This window comes from Balaenoptera acutorostrata, chromosome 2 (assembly GCF_949987535.1).
Source record: "Balaenoptera acutorostrata chromosome 2, mBalAcu1.1, whole genome shotgun sequence".
NCBI classification, from domain to species: Eukaryota; Metazoa; Chordata; class Mammalia; order Artiodactyla; family Balaenopteridae; genus Balaenoptera; species Balaenoptera acutorostrata.
Window position 1 is genome coordinate 39,347,721 of NC_080065.1, and position 18,219 is coordinate 39,365,939.

At 39.3% G+C, this 18,219-nt stretch overlaps 1 protein-coding gene across 3 annotated transcripts in view; it reads right to left on the minus strand.

Annotated features, from left to right (window-relative positions):
• C2H5orf34 (chromosome 2 C5orf34 homolog) overlaps positions 1 to 17,110 on the minus strand; it is a 33,700-nt gene extending 16,590 nt beyond the window's left edge. For all 3 annotated transcript variants that reach the window (XR_009006632.1, XM_057537964.1, XM_007195549.2), the window contains exons 1-6: positions 16,775 to 17,110; positions 12,365 to 12,598; positions 12,123 to 12,212; positions 7,219 to 7,862; positions 5,068 to 5,163; positions 1,342 to 1,465 (exon numbers count right to left, since the gene is read on the minus strand). Coding sequence is in view for 2 of the 3 variants with exons in the window: in XM_057537964.1 (XP_057393947.1) it covers positions 1,342 to 1,465; positions 5,068 to 5,163; positions 7,219 to 7,862; positions 12,123 to 12,212; positions 12,365 to 12,559 (1,149 nt within the window). In the remaining variant the exon portion in view is untranslated. The remainder of the gene's footprint in view (positions 1 to 1,341; positions 1,466 to 5,067; positions 5,164 to 7,218; positions 7,863 to 12,122; positions 12,213 to 12,364; positions 12,599 to 16,774) is intronic.
• Positions 17,111 to 18,219: the final 1,109 nt, after the last annotated feature.

Below are 18,219 nucleotides of genomic sequence, written 5' to 3' on the forward strand. Positions count from 1 at the left end.
TTTGTTTTATCTCCAAAGCACATGTGATATGTTTGCTTCAGTATAAAAATTATCACCCCCTCCCCATGACACCTTTGAGTAAAACTGAAGCTCCAGGAAGATGTTCTGTATTTGCCTTGTAGTTTTTTGAACTCTCGATACATAGCAGTCAGTAGTGTGGATGTATATGCATACCCACTCTATTTGCCTGTTTACTGAATCATCTCATGTACTACACGTGTGCGTGCACACACACACACACACACACACACACGCACACACACACACTACTGGTCATGCCTTCATCTCATTTGCCTGTTTGCCTGACTGACTGACTACTAGACTGTGAACTCGTGACTGCAAGAACGCTTCATCTTTACCCAGTGCTTAATAGAGTGCCTGCCTACGAATGTTCGATTAATATTTATTGAATACTTTCCTACAAATAGACTTCAGCAGGGAATCTGCTCTGATATATACTAAAATATTTATGAATAAAATGATACTTGGGATTTACTTAAAAATAAATAGGGAGTGGAGGGGGCAGTGGGAAGTATAGATGGAACAAGCTGGGTAATGGGTACATGAAGGTCTGTTACGCTTGTCTTTCTGCTTTTGCATATGTTTGAAATTTTCCCTAGTTAAAAAAAATCTGCTCTAGTTTTAAGTCTTCTCCCTAGCAACCCTGATAATCTTATCACTCAAATACTCTGTAATAGAGAAAGAAAACGTATTATGTTCCATCCTGCGAAGCAAAGCTGTGTGATACTATAGTAATCCCTATAAAAGGGTGGATTTCAAGCGTCAGACTGGGAACAAGCAAATTTGGACTATTAACAAAATTTCCACATGATTACATTTTGGTCTGATATATTAAATAGATCATGTTATGTTTCACTGTTTTCAACAACAGAACGATCCTGTTCAATGTTCTAATTGTATATGAAGATTTAGGAGTTAAGTTAAAAGGTGTTTTAAATATGCAAGCAATTGTATGTGGGGAGAACAGAATGTGCTTTTTAATATGCAAGTATTAATTCAAAGAAGTATACTGATTCAAAATTATATTGCTGGTTTCAGTGTTTCCTACTGATAAATTCTATGACAGAAGAAATTTAATTTCTGATTTAAACACAAACTGCTTAGGCAGACAGAATACTGGATGAGAATATAGCAAAAATAAGGTGGTTAGTAATTACTGTGCCAATGCTGGCAGTAAGATTATATTAATTCTCTAGACTAAGAAGTAGTAGCAAGAAATTTTATAAAAGATCAAATTTCCCATATATATATATTCAGAATTATTTAGAAACAGCTATGTACCAAAAATCTTCTTGAGCTGAGACCTCATTGTCAACTTACCTTTTCTGATCCTTCTTGAATGGAATAATATATAAAATAGTTTCCCAAATAAGCTCCTTCTGATTTGAAAACAGATCCATCTCCAGGATAAACCTCTATTGAGTTCATATTTTTGTGGGTAAGTCTAAGGAAAAGAAATAATCATTAAAAAAATATTTTTCTCATTGAGATTAACATACAGATGACGGCAATCATATTAAAAAAAAAAGGTAGTATGAGGGGTTTTTTGCCTATCTAAAAAAAATGGATAATTTCATGCTCTGCACATCAACCAGCTAAATTAATTTTTTTGCAAAAAATAAACAGAACACCCAGAATTGGTTAATGTATCTATTTCAACTAAGCTCAACTTCTAGAAGTCAGGCATCTTGTCTTATCATCCTGGTATCCCACTGCCACTCACAGTGGCTGGTACATTATAGTCATCAAAGCAATGCCCACTGCATAGGAGTTAAATATGACAACTCCAGAACCTAAAAATAATATTATTCTGTAAAAATGAAACTAGTAGAATCAATACCTGATGGATGAGGTTAGCCATGTGTAAAAGGAGCCACCCCGAAGAGAAGGTGACTGTACCTGGAGCAGCCAGGTACAATCAAGGTATTGGGTATATAATTTATAAAAACTTAAGCCAAGTCAATTTTATTGAAACATATATGAAGAACATATTGTCAGAAGGGGGTGGGTTTAGGTCTCATTTGTTTATTTTTGTTTTTATTTCCATTACTCTAGGAGACAGATCCAAAAAGATATTGCTGCAACTTATCTTTTGAACACTCTTTGGAGTGTTCTGCCTATATTTTCCTCTAGGAGTTTTGTGGTTTCCAGTCTTACATTTAAGTCTTTAATCCATTTTGAGTTTATTTTTGTATATGGTGTTAGAGAATGTTCTAGTTTCATTCTTTTACATGTAGCTGTCCAGTTTTCCCAGCACCACTTATTGAAGAGACTGTCTTTTCTCCATTGTACAGTCTTGCCTCCTTTGTCATAGATTAATTGACCAGAGGTGCGTGGATTTATTTCTGGGTTTTCTATCCTGTTCCAATGGTCTATATGTCTGTTTTTGTGCCAGTACCATACTGCTTCGATTACTGTAGCTTTGTAGTATACTCTGAAGTCAGGAAGCCTGATTCTTCCAGCTCCATTTTTCTTTCTCAAGATTACTTTGGCTATTTTGGGTCTTTTGTGTCTCCATACAAATTTTAAGATTTTTTTGTTCAAGTTCTGTGAAAAATGCCATCGGTAATTTGATAGGGATTGCACTGAATCTGTAGATTGCCTTGGGTAGTATAGTCATTTTAACAATGTTGATGTTTCCAGTCCAAGAACACAGTATATCTTTCCATCTGTTTGTGTCGTCTTCAATTTCTTTCATCAGTGTCTTACAGTTTTCGGAGTACAGGTCTTTTGTCTCCTTAGGTAGGTTTATTCCTAGGTATTTTATTCTTTTTGATGTGATGGCAAATGGAATTGTTTCTTTAATTTCTCTAAATTTCTCTAAACCTAATTAAACTTAAAAGCTTTTGCACAGCAAAGGAAACCATAAACAAAACGAAAAGGCAACCTATGGACTGGGAGAATATATCTGCAAACGATGCTACCGACCAGGGATTAATTTCCAAAATATATAAACAGCTCACACAGCTCAATATCAAAAAAACAAACAACCCAATTAAAAAATGGGCAGAAGATCTAAACAGACATTTCTCCAAAGAGGGCATACAGATGGCCAACAGGCACATGAAAAAATGCTCAACATTGCTAATTATTAGAGAAATGCAAATCAAAACTACAATGAGGTATCACCTCACACCAGTCAGAATGGCCATCATCAAAAAGATCACAAATAACAAATGTTGGTGAGGATGTGGAGAAAAGGGAACCCTCCTACACTGTTGGTGGGAATGTAAATTGGTGTAGCCACTATGGAGAAGAGTATGGAGGTTCCTTAAAAAACTAAAAATAGAGTTACCATGTGATCCAGCAATCCCACTACTGGGTACATATCCAGAAAAGACGAAAACTCTAATTTGAAAAGATACATGCACCCCAATGTTCATAGCAGCACTATTTACAATAGCCAAGACACAGAAGCAACCTAAATGTCCATTGACAGATGAATGGATAAAGAAGATGTGGTATAATATACAATGGAATACCACTTGGCCTTAAAAAAGAATGAAATAATGCCATTTGCAGCAACATGGATGGACCCAGAGATTATCATACTAAGTGAAGTAAGCCAGACAGAGAAAGACAAGTATCATATGATATCACTTACATGTGGAATCTTAAAAAAAAAAAAAAAAAAGATACAAATGAACTTATTTGTAAAACAGAAATAGACCCACAGACATAGAAAACAAACTAGTGGGGCTTCCCTGGTGGCGCAGTGGTTGAGAATCTGCCTGCCAATGCAGGGGACACGGGTTCGAGCCCTGGTCTGGGAAGATCCCACATGCCGCGGAGCAACTAGGCCCGTGAGCCACAACTACTGAGCCTGCGCGTCTGGAGCCTGTGCCCCGCAACAAGAGAGGCCATGACAGTGAGAGGCCTGCGCACCGCGATGAAGAGTGGCCCCCACTTGCCACAACAAGAGAAAGCCCTCGCACAGAAACGAAGACCCAACACAGCCAAAAATAAATATAAATAAATAAATAAAATTAAAAAAAAAAAAACAAAAAAACAAAAACAAACTTGTGGTTACCAAAGGGGAAAGGGCAGGAGGGATAAATTGGGAGTTTGGGATTAACATAAACACACTACTATATATAAAATAGATAACCAATAGGGACCTACTGTATAGCACAGAGAACTATACTCAATATTTTATAATAATCTCTAAGGGAAAAGAATCTGAAAAAGAATATATGTATATATACATACACACACATACATATATATACACACACACATACATATGTATAACTGAATCACTTTGCTGTACACCTGAAACTAACGCAACATTGTAAATCAACTATATTTCAATAAAAAAAATGTTTTAATAAAAGTAAAAAATAAAAACAAACAACAAAAAAGAGAAAGGGGTGGTTTTCATGCAGGAAAAGGAGACCCCAAAGAACAAAAATTTCACAAATTTCTTCTAGCATTATTTACAGAAGTGAAACTCTGAATCTAGCCAACACTAGTATTCCAGTCACTAGAGAGGTGTACTTCGTGGTAGAAGAGGGATAATTCAATAGAATAGTTCAGACACAGAGGAGACATTCAGTGAATATCTGTGGCATGAATGGTGGCTGAAATCTCTCCTAGGCTAGCTAACTTCTCCTCTAATTCCATGCTCAACAGGCATCCTTCTGATGTGACTGATTCAGATGACTAGATCCCCTATTGCTTGGAAGCGGTATCCTAAATAACTGGCAAAATATTTCATTCACAAGCAAAACTAATCCCTCATTGGCTTTGGAGTTGTCACAAAAATCTTGTGAATATGGTTAATGTGAATTAGTCACAAGACATCTATGTGCACTAATAAAATTATTAATTAAATTTTATTTAGTTTTAATTAAATTTAAATTTAATTTAAATTAAATTTAAATTAAATTTTATTAGTACACATAAAGATCTATAAAACTCAAGGCCAAACATAGGAGAATGGTGGCCACGGCAAAACTGTCCTCACAGGGGAGTCTATCCACAAGGCTAGTCCTATACCCTCCGTGACATTGCTAAATAGCTCCAAATGCAACACAAGTGCCTTACCTATAGGTAATACCCTTGTACCAAACCACTTTCACTAGTTCAGGATAGGAATATTCTTCTTCACCGAACTGTGAAAGTGAATCACAATAATTCCACCTGTAAAGGACAAAATACAAGCTATTAATTCTGGTTGCCTAACATAACAGTGCTACTGTAGTAGGATTTATTTCTTGCTTAAGTATTAGATCAAAGAAAAGTAGAAATTAATATGAAAGTGCATTAATGAAATTTAAAACTACATTTGACCCTTGAACAACATGGGGGTTGGGGGCACTAACCCCAGTGCAGTAGAAAACCGAGTACTGTTATCTCTGCCTCAAAAACAAAGGAGTTTATAAATGACTCACCCAAGGGCAGGAAGCTGAAACAGTTTGGATAAAATCAGGACTCAAACCCTAGTTCTGTTGATTCCCCAAATTGTGATCTCTAATCGAACACAAACTTTCCCCCCACACTTAGTTCATTTAAAGATCTGAAAAATAAAAATACAGGCACTATATTTATTGAAAAAAACCTGTGTATAAGTGGACCCACACAGTTCAAATCTGTGTTGTCCAAGAGTCAACTGTAATCTTATTTTTCCATGTATTTTTAATAATCTCATTATTGAACCTCAGCATAAATATATAAATTAAGTTTCACTAACCTTTAAAATTTAGGATTCAAACAATAAATATTTACTGAAATATCTATGGTGAGCCAGGCACTGTGCAATACACACTATGGATATGACACCCAAGAAAGCAGACATGGTCCCTGCCCTCAATGGAGATTCTATCTAGCAGGGACATAAAGTAGTAGATACTGAACATAAAGAAAAGAGAATTACTGTATGCAATGGGATTGTATAGAGCCTAATCCAATCTAGGGACTTCAGAATAATGACCCTAAGGAAGAAAGGCTTATTTATGCTAAGACCTAGAAATGAGCATAAGTTAGCGAGCTGAGAGAGATAAAGGGAGTGTTCCTGGCATGGAAAGAGTAGGTGCCGTGGTAAAAGAAAGCTTGGGCAAGAATTCTAGGGACCGCAAGAAGTCCAGTTTAGCAAGAGTAGAGAAAGCAAGGGCAACAGTGGTGAGGATTACAGACCCACAAAGAGACCAGATAACAGAAGGCCTTTTAAGCCATGCCTAAGGATAATGGATTTCAATCAAGGCCAGTGGTAAGTTACTGAAAACCTGTTAATTTAGAAGCATAAATCTCTTTTGATGTGTACTTATAATACTGGAATTCCCAATTCTAACTACATAATCATGACAAGGCAAAAAATCATTCCCATTTTTTGTTTCCAATAACAAATATGTACTCAGAAGACTACCTGGGATCATATCCCAATTCTACAAGCACTAGGTGTGAGACTGTGCTTGGGTTATTTAACATTTCTGTGTCTCAAGTTCCTCTACCAAATGGGGTTGATAATAGTACTTACCTCATGGGGTTACTATGAGGACAAAATAGGTAAGTATAACCATGACTGGCACAAAGTGCTCTGTGTTAGCTATTATCATTATTACTACACTACTTATACAGAGTTCATGTTACAAATCTATAACCATTAGGCTATTCATTCCTTAGTGAAGGTAAAAGGTTTGTACCTAGCCATCCAGAAGCCTCTCCATGTTTATCCCTTTTGAAGATGGACATATTTACAGTCAGTTAACCAAAGACAAGGGTGTCCTCTGAGGCTATGTATGAAAGAAAGAACCCATGATCACACACTTGTCAGGTCCATGCTCCAGCAACAGAACTAGCAGGTTCCACTGAGCAGCAGCGGATGCTTCCCAGGGCTCGCTCCCACCGAGCTCTGTGCCATCACTTACCACACTTCAATAATCTTTTCAGTGATAGTGACCCTTACTAGACTCTAAGCTCCTAGAAAGCAGGGACTCTTAATCATCTCTACAGTCTCCATGCTTAACAAAGTACCTAGTGTAGTCAGCCTTCCACCAACATCCAATGCATGGATGTAAAGTAAGAAATATAAGCAACACATTAGCCGGGGACATTACTTACTATCCGTTACAAGCAAAGTTTTAGATCAACTGAACTTCCCTTATGAATGGTATCAGATGATTCAGAAAGAAAAATGGTCCTTAGGTAAGGTCTGGTTCTGACAAAAGCATTAGGACAAATAAGTCATTCTTCCATTACCTGTGCAGGTGTGGGACAGGACAGCTTAGTAACAGGGCCCTGGGAAGAACAGAAACTTCTTTTCCTCTTTCCTCAGAAACGTCAGAAGTTAAAATTCTCTTCTGGGTGATATCTGCATCAGTTCCAGACATATTGCTGATTTTATTATGAAAACGAAGTGCTAAAGACAAAGGATATTTCCATTCCTCCGGACAGGAGGCCACAGACCAGCACTGCTTTACCCACGTGTATACACACGTGTCTTTTGTCCCAGGTGAAGACAGCGCCTCCCTCCCTTCAGTTCCATTTACACAACTCTTCTCTAAAGGTTCTTTGGATTTCGTGATCTGATAATAAAGTTCATTTTCTTTATTCTTCAGTCTCTGTCCTGATAAACTTCCATATGTACAGATTTTGCCAGCTTTTTCAACTAGTTTGTGCTTTTTGGCTTTATTATTTTTTTCTGACAGTACTATAGATGAGTTTGGCTTCTGGCTTACTTTACACAAAAAATGTACTGTAAATTCATTCTGAGATTTGGGCAGGCAAAGGTATGCATGACCATCTAAAGATGATATCTTCACGGTGCCACTCTGCATACGTACCATGCCATCATCAGTATCAAGACCGGGCCATCTCACTTCTGAGATGTCAGTGAAGATACGCTGAGTTGAGGGGAGAAAAAGGGATGGTATTTTCTGTTAACAGTCCAATTTTTCCATACATTTGATACTTACATATTATGTAAGAAAGCTCTTAAAGTTTTGTGTTCTACTACCTAGAAAGAATGAAAAATGTCAGCCTATATATGGTTTTCCAGAGAACATTTGATATTGTTAAGATTATTTCTTAGAAAAGTAGACATAAAACACACACACACACACACACACACTCTCTGACAAAAAGGACAGAAAAGAAGAGAAAGAAAAATCATCTTGGTTATATTTAATGTTAAACGTATTTTGATTTAAAGTGTACAATGAATCAGAGATAAATAGATTTGCAGCCCCTCCCAAAAAGTCTATTCTGAAAAAGAATATAAATGAGGGAAGACCAGCACTGCTGTATGAAAAGCAATCATAACTTAAATGGTATGGAACCAGCATAAAAATCACTGACAGAACAACTTAGAGAACACAGAAACAGACTCAACCATATCTCAAAATGTTACATATGATAACATAAGTTTTTCAAAACAAGGGGGGGAAGGGAGATTACATATTTAGTAAATGGTACTGAAATTATTGAACAGCATTTGGGAAATGCTATCTCAAAGGATTATCACATGGACTAAATAGGATAACATGTATAAGGTACTCGTCCTACATAGCACCAGGTACAGCACACACTAAAATAAATTCCGGGTGCCTTAAAGGGTAACATTTAAAAAAATCGAATTACTCAAAGGTAAACTGATCTGGACCAACAGCAAACAGATTCATAACAGGTAACAGTGCCTGTTGCATCTTTTCATATAAGATAAAAACGGTAAGTGTCACATAACAGTCTTTTAATCAGTTAAGCTTGCCAGATTACACATTTCACCTTCCATTTATATAAAACCGTAGATTTACGAAAACTACTGTCAAGAAAGCCTTGTAAATTTACAGTGCTATCTATGTGTACAGATGTTAGTGTGCTAAAATTAAGGGCAGTATTCATGCCATTTGCAGCAACATGGATACAACTAGAGATTACTGCACTAAATGAAGTAAGTCAGAAAGGGAAAGACAAATACCATATGATATCACATATATGTGGAATCTAAAATGTGGCACAGGGCTTCCCTGGTGGTGCAGTGGTTGAGAATCTGCCTGCCAATGCAGGGGACACAGGTTCGAGCCCTGATCTGGAAAGATCCCACATGCCACGGAGCAACCAAGCCCATGCGCCACAACTACTGAAGCCTGTGCGCCTAGGGCCCGTGCTCCGCAACAAGAGAAGCCACCGCAATGAGAAGCCCGTGCACCACAACGAAGAGTAGCCCCTGCTCACCGTAACTAGAGAAAGCCCACACGCAGCAACGAAGACCCAACGCAGCCAAAAATAAAACAAATAAATAAATAAATATAAATAAATAAAATGTGGCACAAATGAACCTATCTACAAAACAGAAACAGACTCACAGACATAGAGATCAGACTTTTGTTTCCAAGGGGCTGGGGCGGGGAAGGGAGAGGGATGGACTGGGAATTTGGGGTTGGTAGATGCAAACTATTACATTTAAAATGGATAAACAACAAGGTCTACTGTACAGCACAGGGAACTATATCTAGTCTTTTGGGATAAACCATAATGGAAAAGAATATTAATAAAAAGAATGTCTATATGTGTATAACTGAGTCACTTTGCTGTAGAGCAGATTGGCACGACATTGTAAATCAACTATACTTCAATTAAAAAAATTATAGGGCTTCCCTGGTGGCGCAGTGGTTGAGAATCTGCCTGCCAATGCAGGGGACACGGGTTCGAGCCCTGGTCTGGGAAGATCCCACATGCCGCGGAGCAACTGGGCCCGTGAGCCACAACTACTGAGCCTGAGCGTCTGGAGCCTCTGCTCCGCAACAAGAGAGGCCGCGATAGTGAGAGGCCCGTGCACCGCGATGAAGAGTGGCCCCCATTCGCCGCAACTGGAGAAAGCCCTCACACAGAAACGAAGACCCAACACAGCCAAAAATAAAAATAATAAATAAATAATAAATAAAAAAAATTAAAAAAAAAATTATAAAAAAAGGGCAGTATTCATTGATGGCAAAGCTGCTTTATAAGGATGGTCAGTTCAGACAATTCTTTTTTCTAGCCTCAGACTACCTAATGATCCTACTGCAGCATCAGCAGCAAGTTACATAGTTTCAATGAATAGTTACTCAAAAGATACAGTGGATGGACTTCCTTGGTGGCACAGTGGTTAAGAATCCACCTGCCAATGCAGGGGACACAGGTTTGATCCCTGGTCTGGGAAGATCCCACATGCCATGGAGCAACTAAGCCCATGCACCACAACTACTGTGCACCACAGCTACTGAAGCCCACATGCCTTACAGACCATGCACTGCAAATACTGAGGCCACACGCTGCAACTACTGAAGCCCACGCACCTAGAGCCCGTGCTCCCCAACAAGAGAAGCCACCGCAATGAGAAGCCTGCGCACCGCAACGAACAGTAGCCCCCGCTCACCGCAACTAGAGAAAGCCTGCGTGCAGCAACAAAGACCCACTGCAGACAGAAAAAAAAAAAAAAAGATACAATGGAAAAATGGCCTTGTAAACTAAGTCATTAGCTTACAATTTTTCTTGACTCCTTTGCCATGAGACAACACAACAGAAAATTACTCAGTAAGCAGGCAAGCATCAGGACTGTAGCAGAAAGTGATTAAGAGACACAGTCTTCAGAGTCAGATAGACTGGGTTCAGATCCTGACTTTGCCACTTAGAAAATTTTCATGGACAAATTAGGTAAACTCTCTGAGATTTAGCTCCCTCACCTGTAAAAAGGGGTTTGGTAGGTAACCAATACACCTGATTTTGATTGTTTGGACATCCATTTTGATCAGCAGGTACCCATGCCATACTGGTGTTATTAAATATTTTTAATACTATTCCTAGTTCTTGGCACATAGTAAACCCTCAAGAAATGATGGTTATTATTACTCCTAAAAGTTCAAAATAGAATAAAAGAATAAAATGTGTATACCCATAAGTAATTACACATCTCTACTACACATTAACAAATAACTACACATAAGCTACTTAAAATGGCCGCAAAGTTTGTTAATATTGACACCTCTGAGAATCAAAAAGTCACCAACCTGTAAAGTTCTGAGTATAATCCTCTGCTACAAAAAAAAAGGCAGAGAATCATCAAAAAATCTACAAACAATAAATGCTGGAGAGGGTGTGGAGAAAAGGGAACCCTCTTGCACTGTTGGTGGGAATGTAAATTGATACAGCCACTATGGAGAACAGTATGGAGGTTCCACAAAAAACTAAAAATACAACTACCATATGACCCAGCAATCCCACTACTGGGCAGATACCCTGAGAAAACCATAATTCAAAAAGAGTCATGTACCACAATGTTCATTGCAGCTCTATTTACAATAGCCAGGACATGGAAGCAACCTAGGTGTCCATCGACAGATGAATGGATAAAGAAGATGTGGTACATATATACAATGGAATATTAGTCAGCCATAAAAAGAAACGAAAGTGAGTTGTTTGTAGTGGGGTGGATGGACCTAGAGTCGGTCATACAGAGTGAAGTAAGTCAGAAAGAGAGAAACAAATACCGTATGCTAACACATATATATGGAATATATATGGAATCTAATACATATATATGCTAACACATATAAATGGTTCTGAAGAACCTAGGGGCAGGACAGGAATAAAGACGCAGACATACAGAATGGACTTGAGGACTCAGGGAGGGGGAAGGGTAAGCTGGGACGAAGTGAGAGAGTAACATTGACATATATACACTACCAAATGTAAAATAGATAGCTAGTGGGAAGCAGCCGCATAGCACAGGGAGATCAGCTCGGTGCTTTGTGACCACCTAGAGGGGTGGGATAGGGAGGGTGGGAGGGAGACGGCAAGAGGGAGGGGATATGCGGATATACGTATGCATATAGCTTATTCACTTTGTTATACAGCAGAAACTAACACAACATTGTAAAGCAATTATAATCCAATAAAGATGTTAAAGGAAAAAAAAGGCAGAGAGATAAACTATATAACTTCTGTGTCTCAATGTACAAAATATCAAAACACCCTAGTCTGTGGAAATATATAGGTCTATGTGTTCTATAGCAACATGCCTATGCTCAAAGTGTCATGAAGAAAAAGACTAAATATTAAACTACCTGTTTGTAATTACTTGTCCTCAAATATTTGTTTTTAAAATGAAGTTTAAAAAATATTACCTTTTTCCTTTCAGAAGGTATGATGCTTTCAGATAAAAAAGGGCAAGTAGCAAAAGAGTTACGGAAATCTAGGGCTCGCTGTAGCTGCTCCTACAAAAAGAAATACAAAGTAATTTAAAAAAATGATTTGAAAATCAATTTAGAATGACAGTAATCCGGAACACTAACTACTTTCCATATTCTGGCCACCTCAACAATATTTTAGTATTAAAAAGAGTAGTTTTTGTGTCATCTTTACTTACTCTGTACGTGCTAATAACAAAGTGTGTCCTTTGGCGAATTCTTTCTGGTTGTTGTAAAGGATGTGCTGAAATAGGAGGTGCTTTTTCAAATAAAAATTCAGAGCCACAGGGAGAAAGCTGCAATCTGGAACCATCAACATATTGTACTTGCACTGAGTCATCTTCATAAAGTACTATTTGCACTTCAGCCGCCATTATTATGACTACGGATAAAATGTCCTTCCAAGGCAAAGGCTGAGGAAATAAGAAATACAGTAGCTCCAAATAGTTCTCTTCATGTACAAAAGTTCTATCAAAATAAGTGGATGAACATAAGCAAAACACAAAATTGCCATTGCATTTACTTTTGTTGAATGAAAAGTGATTATCTTGCTATACACGCTTATGTGATCTGAATGCCTTCATTAACCCCAAGGGCTCTACTTCAGTGTGGGAAGAAAACTGAGAGGGAGATGGCCCACCAAGTTATAAATGCCCTTATCATTTTAGTAGCTTTACTTCTGAAGTTTAACTTCCGAAAATTGTATGCTCAGTGTCTCATTTCAAATAACAAGCAAATTCCATCTTTGCAAAAAGAATACAGCAAATCATTTGTAGGACATGTAAAAGGCAGGCCAAAAGTAACTATTAGGCCTAAGGGAAAAGAACACCTGGATTCTTGCCCCCAGCCTGGCATTAAGGAAGTAGATCCATGTCACGACTCAGAAAGCTAAGTAACCACCTAGTGTCTTAGATTCATCCTTATTTCATTGAATTCAATTTCCTCTTCTTTACCTCTAAAATGTCTCTGTATTTTCACTTACGCTTTCCATACAGGTATGACGGAAGGGGAATGGAGGGCTGGGTTCCAACTCCACCAGCTCATAGCTATAAACCACAGGTTGGTTGGGTTGGTTGTTTCCTTATTTGTAAAATGGGGGTAACAGGATCATTGTGAGGATTAAATGAGACAACACGTATGACAGCGCCAGTAGTGTGAATGTTGCCTTGTAGGAGCTCAGTAAATTTTATGGTTCTTTCTAAAACTAACTCCATCCCCTTCTAGGACATCATCTCCTTCTGTTACTCAGGTGATAAAAAGTTTCACCTGTCAGAAAAAAAAAAACTTTCCATAGATACCACTTTCCCCAGTTTACCTCTATTGCCTACCAATAAACTTCTCAGGTATAGTATCCACTCAGTGTCAGCTTTCTCTCCCAACAATCTTCGATGAATTGCAATCCAGCTTTCTCCTCCACCTCTCTACTGAAATTGTTTCACAACGGTCACCAGTATCTTCCTATACCCAATGACTTCAGTCTTCACCCTGCTAAACTGGTCAACGTGTGACAATGTTGTCTATCTTCCCTTGCACCAAACTTCCTCTTCCTCTGCCTTTTATTTTAAAAAAAAAGGGGGGGTGGGTGCGCCATGGTCCCTCCTCCACCACCCCCTCTATATCTACTGCTCTTTTTAATCATTCCTTTTCTTCACCATTCTCTCAAATCAAGGATTCATCAACACCTGACCTTAGTTAGTCCCCATTTCATCTCTTCTTACTAGATACACTCATGTTGCTTTTATGCCCACCCTTGCTTTTTAAAAAAAAATCTTACCGGGCTTCCCTGGTGGTGCAGTGGTTGAGAATCCACCTGCCAATGCAGGGGACACGGGTTCAAGCCCTGGTCCAGGAAGATCCCACATGCTGCGGAGCAACTAAGCCCGTGCGCCACAACTACTGAGCCTGCGCTCTAGAGCCTGCGAGACACAACTACTGAAGCCCGTGTGCCTAGAGTCCATGCTCCGCAACAAGAGAAGCCACCGCAATGAGAAGCCTGCGCACTGCAACGAAGAGAAGCCCCCGCTCTCCGCAACTACAGAAAGCCCACATGCAGCAACGAAGACCCAACGCAGCCAAAAATAAATAAATAAAATAAATAAATTTATTAAAAAAAAAATCTTACCCCTCTTCAATGTATGTAATTAGCTACGTATGATATAGCCTATAATCTTTTGCAGAATATGTCAGGATATAAGTAAATATTAAACCAATATTAAATGATCTCTCCTGAGGAAATTCACACTTTAATCATTTTCTTTCTTTAGAGAACTTCCAAATCTACCTGACCTCTCTCCAGAGCTTCCAGTTGCCTGCAGGACCTCTCTTCATGTCCCTGTTCCACAGATACATCAAACTCCACATGACTAAAATGGAACTTAATCACTCCCACCAAAAGCAGACTTCTGTAATACCCCCTAATTCACTTTCATTCTTAACTCCCTGGAGGCCAGTCTACAAACAGTAGCTAGAGGGACCTTTTAAAATAAAAATGAGATCTAACCCTTCTTGACTTACAACCCAACATTTGCACTTAGATAAAACCCAAATTCTTTTTTTTTTAAATTAATTTATTTTATTTATTTATTTTTGCCTTTATTGGGTCTTCATTGTTGTGCAGGGGCTTTCTCTAGTCGCAGCGAGCGGGGGTTACTCTTCGTTGTGGTGCACAGGCTTCTCATTGCGGTGGCTTCTCTTGTTGCGGAGCACAGGCTCTAGGCGCACAGGCTTCAGTAGTTGTGGCACGCCGGCTTAGTAATTGCGGCTCGCGGGCTCTAGAGTGCAGGCTCAGTAGTTGCGGTGCATGGGCTTAGTTGCTCCTAGGCATGTGGGATCTTCCCGAACCAGGGCTCGAACCCGTGTCCCCTGCATTGGCAGGTGGATTCTTAACCACTGCACCACCAGGGAAGCCCAAAACTCAAATTCTTTTTTTTTTTTTTTTTTAAATTTTATTTATTTATTTATTTATTTATGGCTGTGTTGGGTCTTCGTTTCTGTGCGAGGGCTTTCTCCAGTTGCGGCAAGCGGGGGCCACTCTTCATCGCGGTGCGCGGGCCTCTCACTGTCGCGGCCTCTCTTGTTGCGGAGCACAGGCTCCAGACGCGCAGGCTCAGTAATTGTGGCTCACGGGCTTAGTTGCTCCGCGGCATGTGGGATCTTCCCAGACCAGGGCTCGAACCCGTGTCCCCTGCATTGGCAGGCAGATTCTCAACCACTGCGCCACCAGGGAAGCCCCAAAACTCAAATTCTTAACCACAGCTTATAAAAGCCATACAACCTGCCCCCATCTACCTCTCCAATGTCATCTCCTAACTCTCTCCTTCTTGTTCAGGACAACTTAGCTACGTTGGCCTTTTTAATGTTTTTTTAAGGAAGCTGTATTGCATGTCAGAACCTTTGCACTGTTCCTTCCGCCTAGCATGTCCTTTCCCTGGCTCATCACATGGCTGGTTCTCTGGCACCATTAATACCTCAGTACAAATATCTAACTTCCTCAAAGGCCTAACTTGACCAGTTAAAGTTGTTCCCAACCATCTCCCAATCGCTTTTTATCCATTTCATCGTTTTTCTTCAAAATATCTATTGCTATTAAAACTGTTCTATTTATTTACTTGCTTTTAGTCTTTTCCCACTAGCACATAAACTCATTCAGAACAGGGCCCTCATCTGTCTTATTCACAGTTCTATCCCTGGCATCTAAAACAATACTTGGCCAATAATAAGGGTGCAATAAATTTTTTTTTAATGATAAATATATAAGTAATATATAAGAATATATAAGTGAATTTTAAAATTCTTGCTCCTCCTGAATTTGCAATTTGAGTTAATGGCATCTCAATGTTAGCAATATTTGATTTCTCAGTGTTTCCCTTTACATCCTTGTAACAAGTCCTGTTGATTTTGTCAGTCTCTCCCATAAATCTGGCTCCTCCTTTTCTGTTTCAGGCCGACAACTTGCCCCTCCATTCCTGTAAACTGTCTGGGAACTTTTTCCAATTTTTCCCCTCTCTAATCCATTTCCAGTACTGCCCTCACAAGTAACTTTCCACAACCCGACCATACCAACCACTTTACATCACTTGTTTACATACTTGTTAAACGGCAATAAATATTCATAGCAATAAATATATTTATATTGCAGCTATACGTATCATATATATGTATGATATCAACCTGCTATTTCTGAAAAAAACAGGTGCAGATACACAGTTGGAAAACATATTTTCTGGTAACAATTGGAAAAAGGTCTTTATCTTTAGCCAAGTTTTCTTTTTTTTTTTTTAACAGCTTATTGGGGTATAATTGTTGTTTAGATTATTTAAATAATCAAGCATACACAGGAAACAGTAGAATGTCTAAAGTTCCTGGCATCATAAAAAAATAATCCAGCTCCAACCTAAATTTCCAGCCTCATCTCTACTGTCTTATTCCTGTTTGTGTTTTCACCACCCAGCACATTACGTCCGAGTATATTTAACGATCAAAAAGCCTCAAGTTTGTTCTTGACATAAACGGGAACCTCATTTTTTAAAATGCGCTATCTAGTTACAGAAAAAGCCTCATCAAAACAACAACCAACGTCTTAAACTCACACAGCAAGCAGTTCTGAGCTGAAAAGTCGTGGAAATGAGGACAATCAACGGCCCTTGTGCTTTTAATTTGCCAAAATGGTCGGAGTAGAAACGTCTGCGCCTGCCCACGACTGCTTCTCGAGGAATTTGTCTTGAGTTTAACAAATTACCAGCAAGTTATGTTTCTCGATGAAAGAAAACAATCATAACCGAGAGGAGTAAGGCCAAAGGGAGAGTGTTTGGCGGTCTTTCGTCGAGTCCGAGTGGCGGAAGAGCAGCGGCAGCAGCAACGACAGCTCTGACCCCGGAGAAGAAGCGAAGGCAAACAGCTGCGATTCAAACCTTCCCGCACGCTAGGAAAGCCGCCCCACTTTACAAATGAAGACCGGAAGTCCCGACCTGACCGCGCCCTCCGCTCGCATCGGGGGGCGGGACCGGAAGTAGGGGAGGCGGGGCTCCCAGTCCGGAAGCTGGTCCGCTCCTCTCCGGCTTTTACTTCCGGTACCCCCCAAGGAACTGGTCTGACCTGGTTGTTCCAAAGCTGGCTGGGGCTTGCATTCTGATGGTCTATCCGAGATAGCTACAGAGGTGTAATTTAGTGGAGTAATGCTTATTTAAATAATCTAAGCAATTATACGTCAATAAAGCCGTTAAAAAAATTGGGCAAAGATAGAGAGCTTCTTTTCCTAGTTTGGTATCAGAAAATGGCTTTCAACAGTTTCTCTGCACCTTTTAAATCTTTTTCTACAATGGCAAGTGGACGCGTCTGCTATATTTATTTATTTCCATTAAAACAAGTATTTATGGAGAGTCTTTTACGTGCTGGGCGTGCTGGGGATAAAGCAGCAAATGAGACCCAGGGTTGAGGATGGGGGCTAGAGATTAACTGGAAAGAAACGACTGGACAATAATTTGATCACAGTTGTGATAAGTGTTCCTAAGAAAAAATACAGAGGTCTGTGGGAGTATATAGTGGGCAGACCTAACCTAGACTGAGGAAATATTTTCACTGAAATCCAAAGGCTAAGTAGGTGTTAGCCAAGTAGAGGGGGAAAGTGTTTCAAGCAGAGGTAACAGCCTTGTGTTAAGGCTCTGAGGCCCAAAGGCAAGATCTGGCCCCTTAAAAGGGCTGGGGAAAAAGCCAGTTTGGTTTAAGAATGATTAAAGAGAAGAGAGAGGCTCTTCTTAGGGGAGAGAAGCCTGAAATTGGGCTATAGAGGTAGGCAGTACAGATTTATGAATTATGGACTTTATCTTAATAGCAGTGGTAAACTATTACAAGGGCTTTAAGCAAAAGGTGGCAGCACTAAGGGATTGAAATATAGCTCCTTAAATTCATCTCTATTTTAAAAAGTCTGATATGCAAGTTGACCTCAATCTTATGTAAAGTGTAATAAGGGCATCCTCAGACAACCATGTTTTCATTGATCTGTAACATCAGTTTTATTACAGAGTGCTAACATAGG